The 9,403-nt window shown below is 54.0% G+C and overlaps 1 protein-coding gene across 1 annotated transcript; it reads left to right on the plus strand.

Annotated features, from left to right (window-relative positions):
* The first annotated feature begins 2,427 nt into the window (after positions 1–2,427).
* Positions 2,428–3,727, plus strand: LOC136472655 (fasciclin-like arabinogalactan protein 1). Its single transcript, XM_066470363.1, has one exon. The coding sequence runs from the start codon at positions 2,743–2,745 to the stop codon at positions 3,562–3,564; it is 822 nt and encodes a 273-aa protein (XP_066326460.1). The 5' UTR covers positions 2,428–2,742; the 3' UTR covers positions 3,565–3,727.
* Positions 3,728–9,403: the final 5,676 nt, after the last annotated feature.

The raw sequence follows: 9,403 nt of genomic DNA on the forward strand, positions 1-9,403 counted from the left end.
TGCCGGCGGACGCGCGGATGCGGAAGCAGGTGGTGTCCTACTCGCTCTCCATAGCCTGCGCCCTCCTCACCGCCGACCAGCGCCCCCCGCCCCACGCCGTGGCTCGTCCAGTCCCCTGCAGACGTGGCCACCACCGAAGATAGCTACCTCGATTTCTCCCCCCCTTCGTCGCGTTCTGGAGTAGTTGCTGGGGTTCTGCGCTTTGATTCCATTGTGGGAGCACTTGTTTTATTAGATTTAGGTTCGTCATGTCAAATATTTGATGATCGTGCCCCGTGATTTGGTACTAGTACATATTGAAACAGACGATGCGGGTGATCGTGCCCCGTGATTTGCCACTTATCGCCGAATTAAGAAATTGCTTGCTTGGCCAAAACTGAAACAGTTTGTTGCTGACTTTGTTTCTCAGTGCTCTGTCTGTCAACAGGCCAAACCTGAAAGGGTGCCACTTACAAACTTACTCAAGAAGGGTGTATTATTTCTCTGGACCTCTGAGACTCAGGCTGCATTTGATGCCTTGAAACAAGCCTTGATCTCAGCACCGGTGTTACAACTGCCAAATTTCAGTAAACCATTTTGTATTGAAACCGATGCCTCTGACAAAGTTGTGGGTGCCGTTCTTCAGCAAGAGGGACATCCTCTGGCCTATGTGAGTAAGGCTCTTAGTATTAAATCCCAGGGTCTCTCCACTTACGACAAGGAATGTTTAGCCATCATGATTGCAGTTGATCATTGGCGCCCATACTTGCAACACTCTGAGTTCATCCTGAAAACTGATCACAAGAGCCTGTTATACTTGGATGATCAGCGTCTCACTACTCCGTGGCAACACAAAGCATTGACCAAACTGATGGGACTCAACTTCAAGATACTATACAAGAAGGGATCTAAGAATTCGGTAGCCGACGCCCTATCTAGAGCAACCCATCAAGAGTCAACCGAATTAGCTGCTACCTCAGTCCTACAACCACTCTGGTTGACTGACCTACAAAATGCATATTTATAAGACCCTGAGTTGTCGGAATTGCTACAACATCTCTCTGTTTCCTCTCCAGTTGGTCATTTCTCTCTGAACAATGGTCTTATCAAGTTCAAAGAGAGACTGTGGTTGGGATCACTAAGTGATTTGCATCATAAAATCGCCACTGCTCTTCATACCAGTCCATTGGGAGGCCACTCGGGCATGGAGGCCACTTATCTCCGATGTTTTTTTCATGCATGTCCTACCAAGTGGTCTTATTGGTTGTCCTTGGCTGAATTTTGGTACAACACATCATTCCATTCTTCATTAAACAAGACACCATTTTATGTGCTGTATGGTCATGAGCCACGCCAACTGGGAATAGATGTGGAAAATTGTGTTGTTGATGACTTGGATGAGTGGCTTAAGGACAGATCTCTCATGCAACAGCTGCTACAACAACAATTGCTCAGAGCTCAGAAGAAGATGAAAACTCAAGTAGATAAGAAACATTCTGGCAGATCATTTGCTGTGGCAGATCATTTGCTGAGGCCCGTGTAATGAGAGCAAGTAGTGGTAGCCGTGAAGAGGAGAACTTCGACTTGTATTCGGCTAAGGCACCGCACGGCAGAGCCGGCGGCGGTGATGGCGGAGCTAGCTGCGGCGAGGCCCCGACGAACACAAGTTCTACCCACCAAATCTTTCCAATACTATATGGTGGTACTTGGTCGGTAACAATCTGATCGTGGTCGCCGCGGCAATTAAAAATAAGGCGCCAACGGGGTACGTGCCTCACTGCATTGGCGTTGGCGATTCCTTTTTCTTGTTCTTTTTGGCACAAATATATGTATACAGGCTCACAATTTGCATTCAGCAAGTCGCGGTGCACAGCAGTGCAGCTGTGGCGGGGACCCAACCCAATGTCCTGGTGGTCCCTTCTCAGTATTCCCTGCTTGTCTTTGTCGGAAGGCCTTTTCATTTCTCTCCGTAGTCCTCTCTCTGCGTAAAAAACTCGGTTGCGATGAGCTGAGCAGAATCTGCTTTGAAGGTGTCGGTAGGCTGTATATGAGCAACTCAAGGTATTCTGTAAAATCTGAACCTAAAATTTTAGTTGCGGTAGGCTATGAGTAAAATCTGCTTTGAAGGAGTCGTTTGATGCACTGGATGGTGAACAGGCGACGCTCGGTGAAGTTGAAGAGCAAAATAACCAGCATAACATTGGGGGAAAAAGAACACATTTTTTGGACAACAATCAAGAAATTGGGCTTCACGTTCCCAAATTACATTGGGAGCGCAAGATATTCATATATGACAAAAAAAAAGCCACACACAAGTCATGTGGCAAGCACGTCACACAATTTGAAGGTAAAACACAGCGGTCGCCACGGTGCACCATAAGATCCAAAATGCCAAAATGAAAGAAAGGACACAGGAGAAGAGGACAACAGGTTGTCCCCGAAATTTTGAGAGTAAGGACAACAACTCCATGCAGTACGATTGATAAACAAAGACAGAGCAACCACTAAATCACACGTTAACTCACACAAATTCTAATCCAACGCAGCTTGCTGGGACTGGGATTGAGGGATGGCAATCCTTGGTATTATCACTGAACCCAATGGCACCTCCATTTCCATTTCAATCACAAAGCCAGCTCATCACCTCTGTCTTCACTCCCCAGTCACACTGCCCTCGCTCTCAGCAGCTCATCACTACGCGCTGCTGGTCTGCTGGAGTGTCGGCTGCTGCCATCTGCCTCCCGCTCACTCCCACGCGCCGCAATGCACCGCTTCCCCCTCGGCGCCTTCGCCGCCGCCGCGGCGCTCGTCCTCCTCCTCCTCCCGCTGGCCTCGGCCGCCACCGCGGCGAAGGCGACGGCGAAGGCGCCCGCGGCCCCACCGGCGCCGCCCAACATCACGGCGCTGATGTCCAAGGGCGGGTGCAAGGCGTTCGCGTCGCTGGTGTCCAAGTCCCCCGACGCGCTCTCCGCGTTCCAGTCGGCGGTGGGCGGCGGCGTGACGGCGTTCTGCCCGATGGACGACGCCGTGCGCGGGTTCATGCCCAGCTACCGGAACCTCAGCGCGGACGGCAAGGCGTCGCTGCTGCTGTTCCACGCGGTGCCCGTCTACTACACGCTGCGGGGGCTCAAGTCCAGCAACGGGCCCATGAACACGCTGGCCACCGACGGCGCCGCCAGCAGCTACAACCTCACGGTGCAGAACGCGGGCGACCAGGTCACGCTGCGGACGCCGGCGTCCGACGACCCGGCCCGGGTGCGCTCCACCGTGTACGACAGGGACCCCGTCGCCATCTACGCCGTGGACGCGGTGCTGGAGCCTGTCGAGCTGTTCGACCCCGTGGCGGACGCCCCCGCGCCGGCGCCCGCGCCAGTGGCGGACGCGCCCAGGGCCTCGTCGTCCGCCAAGAGGACGCGGCACCAGCGACGGCGCGGCGCGGATGCGCCTGGCCCCGCCGCTGACGACGCCACGCCGGCGGACCAGAGGAAGGACTCCAGGAAGAACGCGGCGGCTCCCGGCGCCCCGTGTCGCCCAAGGTGGCTCGCCGCCGTCGCCGTCGCCGTGGCCGCTGCCTTGGCTGCTTAGGGCGGGGTGGTTTAAAGATTTGTCTTTTTTTAACCCTCTCTGTGTCTCTGTCGAGATGCATCCGCACGAGCACGAGAAGTGTGTGGGTGGGTGGCTGCTGCGTGCGCGTGAGCATGGATGGAAACGCCACGGCTTTTTCTTGTCCTTCGTCCTGCTTAATTGCTTATTACTCCATCGATTGCTGTTGTTGTTATAGTATGAACAAGGTTGATAATTGATATGGCTGGTGACCTGGTGTACCTCAAATCTTGTTGATTAAAATCAGGGAACTGGTAAAATTACAGATCGCGGATGAGATGGCCTACCTAAATCCACATGCAGTTCATTCATCAATGGCAATGGGTGTATCGAGAGCAGAGGTTGAGGCAATCAGGGAGGGAAGCTGGACGACGACGGCGAGCAACAGCCAGCAGCTAGCTTCTCAGTGCAACATCAGCAGGTGGGCAACTGGGGCATGAATCCTGGCGTTAAAACAAGATGAATTGATGTTGCCAGTTGCGTGAATAAACCAAAGGGGAATTTGCATAAAACATCTGCAGGACCATTTGGTGTGTTGCGTCCTGCCACCACTCGGTGTCGGTGTCGGTGGCGTGACATCCATTTTAGCATGGAACGCCTTCACTGTTGTGTTGCTGGCTTACTGTTACATAACGACGCCGATCTACGGGCGGAGAGGATTTCAACGACCGTAGTAAAGTGTAAAAGCAGCGCATTGCATTGCACCTGACCTGACCCAGTGCTCAAACAGCCCGTGGCAAGTGAGACCGTGGGAGGCTTTGGTCGATGTAGCCAAAATGCTCCAGATGAATAGATTCCCGTTTAATACCGAAAGTCATAGTACACTTCTCATACCGAATGTGCCAAGAACCCTGAAACCTTAAGACATGCCGCAAGATCAAACATTCGGGAAACAAATCAAAATGTAGCTTGCTCGATGAAAAACATTGGTAGTTGAATCGTTGGGGTATAATATGAGTGTTGGTGTTTTCGGACCACCGACGAGTAAATTTGTATTTGCATGTCTGGCTCGGATGGTGTGCTCGGATGACACAATGGTTTATGCTGGTTCGGGTGGAACGTCCCTATGTCCAGTTCGCTACTGCTCGTATTACAGGCACTTAGTTTGTAGTAGGGATAACAAACATGCGAGAGAGGAAGAGGATCCCAAGTCTCTGGTGGAAGGAGTGAACGGGTGCTGAGAGCTCGCTTGCCGCTCAGCCATGTGCTCGTGTCGTTCTCTTGTGTTATGATCCCTCCTCCATGAGGTGCCCTGCTTCCTCTTTTAAAGACGAAGGGAAAGCGCGGGTTACAGAGGAGAAAAAGTAGAAGAACGAGAGAGAGGAGAAGGCTTCCAGGGTCGCCGGGTCCTCCTTCATGCGGGTCTCGCTGATCCTGTAGATGTTGACAGGGATGGCTCCATACCGCGGCCCTGTTCGTCACTAGCGCCATGCGCAGGCATCATCTGCCGGTTATGGCGTTCCACTCCGTCCCGGCGGACGTCGTGGTGAACTGACGCACCTATCAACATCCGTATGAGGATTAGGCAGAACAACACCGACACGCCCGACACTGTTCTTGATGTGAATCCCTAGGTATGGCCCATCATGGCCACGGGTTACATCGAGACGTGCTAGCCTCTTCCCTGACGTCAGAGTTTTGACTCAGGCCCATACGCTTAGACCTGGAGTGGTTGGCGACGGTATGGGTCCCCATCGAACAAGACGAAACCCGCGTCCTCGAGGTCGGGCGGGGCGGAGCCCGCGACCTTGGGCGAGACGAAAACCACGTCCTTGGCGTCGGGCGAGACGGAGCCCGCACCCAAGGGGTCAGGCGAGACGGAGCCCACGGCCTTAAGGTCGGGCAAGACGGAGCCCATGGCGTTGGGCGAGACGGAACCCGTGGCCTTGGGGTCAGGCAAGATGGAGCCTGCGGCCTTGAGGTCGGGCAAGACAAAGCCCGCGGCCTCGAGGTCAGGCGAGACGGAGCCCATGACCTTGGGCGAGACGGAACCCACGTCCTTGGGGTTGGGCGAGACGGAGCCCGCGGCCTCAAGGTCGGGCGAGACAGAGCCCGTGGCCTTGGCGAGACGGAACCCGCGTCCTTGGGGTTAGGCGAGATGGAGCCCGCACCCAAGGGGTCAGGCAAGACGGAGCCCGCGTCCTCAAGGTCGGGTGAGATGGAGCCCACGGCCTTGGGCGAGACGGAAGCCGCAGCCTTGGGCGAGATGGAACGACGGTGCCTGCACCCAAGGGGTTGGGCGAGAGGAAGCCCGCAGACTCGAGGTTGGGCGAGACGGAGCCCGCGGCCTTGGGGTCGGGCGAGACCTTTTAATACGTCTCGAGCCATCCAGGGAAATCAGCGTGGGCGCTAACTTCTTTTTTTGGGTATTCCTAATATCGATACCCGACAATGAGCTTCGTATTTAGCACCTCCAACCATTGATCCATCAAGTTGGACGCCGGATTTTCTCTTCGGGCCTTCCAACGATGGGGACGACTATACATAGTAACCCAAGGCTTTTACAATAACACGCAAAGCGTGTGTGAACTGCCCCGGGACTGTTCCACACCTTGGGGCATGAAGTGAAACAAGGGAGCCAAGGTCCTTATTCTCCCGCTACAATGCTTTCCTTCCTCTCTCTGTTCTCTGATCTAGAATCTAGGACAGGGGCCCGTTCGAGACGTACGATGATCTCTCCTTACGAGAGATCTTCTAGAATCGTACTCCCATGCGCCCTCAAAAGCATCAACTCAATAGCCCCTTCACGGCTTCATAGAAGCCCTAAAGGGGCTCGGGGGCTCCTGTCAGATTCATAAACCTAGGGTCCCCAATAGACCCGCTTCCCTACAAAACTCAAAACTACAGGCGGCGCAGCGACAGCACGTGCCTAGGCCGACCCAGATACACAATGATAGGTCAAGACCATGATCCGGTCCCTAACCGACACCTCCGGCCAGCAGATCTGATCGAAGGTGCGACCAGAAGGCCTGGCCGTGGTGGGACCGCAGTCTGACTCCAACCCCCTTTCTTCAACTAAGAATACGACAAGACCTCTGTTCGCTGCTCTTTCCCGACCAACACAGTCGGGGACGACTGGAAATGATCGACCAGGGACACCCGCTCGATATGGGCCCAGGGAGCAGGTGGAGTAGATAAGGAAAGGCGTTTAAGTCAACCGTAATACCGAGGACTATACCCCGCCATGCCCTGCACACCTATAGGACGGTGCGATCGGGCATGTTAGGTGAACACGGTAGAGCCTGCCAGACGTGTCAGAGCATAAACAGTATTGTGGGCACCGTAGTTTGCCATACCAGGCAAACATGGTAGAGCCTACCAAACACGTTTGAACATAAACAGTATTATGGGCGCCGAAGGCCATCCATGCTCGATGACGTGGGCAACAAGACTAGACAGCGCCCGTATGAACTCTCTCTTTCTCTCAAACTTGTAAGGTCACCCCCTTCAACTATAAAAGGGGGTGTGCTTTCCCCTACTAGGAGGACAAAAGCTTTGAACCCCCTAAAGACTCGAAGACTCGAGGACAATAGCACAATGGCTCTAGAGCTCAACAGCTACATAGTCTACACGCTCTCAATAGCTGATAAGCTCGGATATACAGAGCATACGCTCTGATACTTAGCGCATGTTTGAGCATTCGTCACTCTCTTCCACTCGGCTCAGAGTCCGACTGGGCCTCTAACACCTCCCTTCTTATTTTTTACTCATTTGTAACCCCACAGCAAACTTCGAGCACCTAGGCTTAGGAATAAAATAACCGACCGACCTCAACTGGACATAGGGCCTGTTGCTTGAACCAATTAAATCCTGTGTCATTGAGTGCTAGGCCATATCCGATCACAACGCATGGAAAAACTATAAATATTTACTTATTGGCCATATTTTGCACCAAAAGTTGGCGTCATCCATGGGGAGGACGTCGCGCGTTCACGCTTTTGGTCATCGGATGGCCCACCTTTCCACCATCTTTGGCATGGCAGGCTCGAGCGATATGATTTGCTTTGGCTCGCTGGAGTTTCCCACGCTCCCACTTGCTAGGATGTGGGCTCCTCCCGTCTTCGTGCCACTCCAGACCTTCCTCTTTAGAAGTCTAGACTTTGTCGCTGACCAGCTCGGCGTACTCTGCCTCCATGAGGAAGCGCTTGTCTGCGACCTACTGGAGGAGAAGCACCCTCCACCGGCCTCGGGCCACTCAACAACCTCAACGTCAAGACACCCGCGCTTCGCCTCGAGCCCATGCTGGGCTCAAACCCCGCAGTGAGTGATATACATTTTGTTCTTTACTCACTATTTGACACCTTGCGCCAACTCTTCGAAGGGACTTCATTGTCTCCATCATGGACGCGTGCGCGTGGGGACTCTGAAGGATGCTGATGTCTCCCCCTCTCACGTCCAAGTTCGTGGGGATAGTGGTCTACGCTCCCGCCTCCTTTCACGACCTTGTTGATGATGAGGTCAAAAGTGATGGCTCCAGCATCGACGATGTCATGGCACCTAGCCACCCTCTATCCTAGGGGTGCTCTATGGCAGATGCCCTAAGATCGACACCAGAGGTAGTGGAGTTTCTGTAGACTCACACCCCTTTAGACCCCCATATGTAGGCCCTGGCGCGTGCGCAGCAGCACGGCGAGGAGTTACGACAAAGGGGGCAGAGCCAGCTGCCGCCTGCGCTAGAGCACCTGGCGCATCATGCTACACCACATGTGCATAACCCAGCGAGCGACGCTCGGGGTCATGGCCATCAGGTCCAGCATAACATACTAGATGGACAGGATGACCCCCCTTAGTTTGCTTGGACTAGCCAGAACATCGCTGTTACGGTAATGCTTCTGCGCGGCCTCCCTGAGCCTACTGAACCCTCGAAATAGGCAATCCACCAGAACCTCTGGGCGCTGGTGGAGACCACCATCGTTTAGCATGCAGAGAGCTCCATGTCATGACACCGGCTCGTGGCCTCTTGCCTAACCGGGGACTAGGGATGCATGAGTTGAATCGCTCTATCCACTCACCACAACAGTTGCCGGGCATGGAGTAGGAAGCCATGGCTGCATCGTAGCCTAACCCAGTGCCCACTCCACACCAACCACATGTGCATGAATGGCTCAGGCTGAACCATGACGCTCACAGCGTCATCAAGAATCGACACCATGCCCGGCACGATGGTAACACCCATCGAATGGCATCGAGAGCAGGCGATGTGGGCCTTGGCCTAACCATCGAGGAGTGTGAGGACACGCACCCTAGGCATGGTGGCCGACCAAATGACCAGAGCCCTAGCTTGAATGGCCTGGGGCCACGGGCCTTTGGTTGTCGTATCTAGAAAGCGTCATTCCCACAACACTTCTGACCACCCACCAACATCACCAGATACACCAGGGAGACGAACCCTGGTATATAGCTCGAAGACTTCTAGCTCGCCTACTGAGCCAGAGGAGTGGATGATGACTATTTCATCATCTAGTACCTCCCCATCTGCGTGGGGGAGCATGTTTGAGCATAGCTCGAATTCCTTCCGCCCGACAACATCCACGACTGGACGGATCTTAAGAGAGTCTTCGTTGGACATTTCCAGGGGATGTATGTCCATCCTAGGAATTCCTAGGACCTCAAGAGCTGCCAGCAGGACCCCAACAAGTCCCTATGGGATTACATGCATAGGTTCTCAAAGCAATGCAACTCCCTTCCTGATGTCGTCGACGTGGACGTCATCAGTGCATTCCTCTCTAGGACAACCTACAAGTTCTTGATCCACAAGCTCGGCTGTGTGAAGCCTCATACCACCCATGACCTGCTCGACATCACCACGAACCACGCTTCC

This window comes from Miscanthus floridulus, chromosome 8, assembly GCF_019320115.1.
Source record: "Miscanthus floridulus cultivar M001 chromosome 8, ASM1932011v1, whole genome shotgun sequence".
NCBI lineage: Eukaryota > Viridiplantae > Streptophyta > Magnoliopsida > Poales > Poaceae > Miscanthus > Miscanthus floridulus.

What these genes read in the sequence shown, in the direction of transcription:
- LOC136472655 (XM_066470363.1), top strand. Translation starts at nt 2,743, where the DNA reads ATGCACCGCTTCCCCCTCGGCGCCTTCGCCGCCGCCGCGGCGCTCGTC.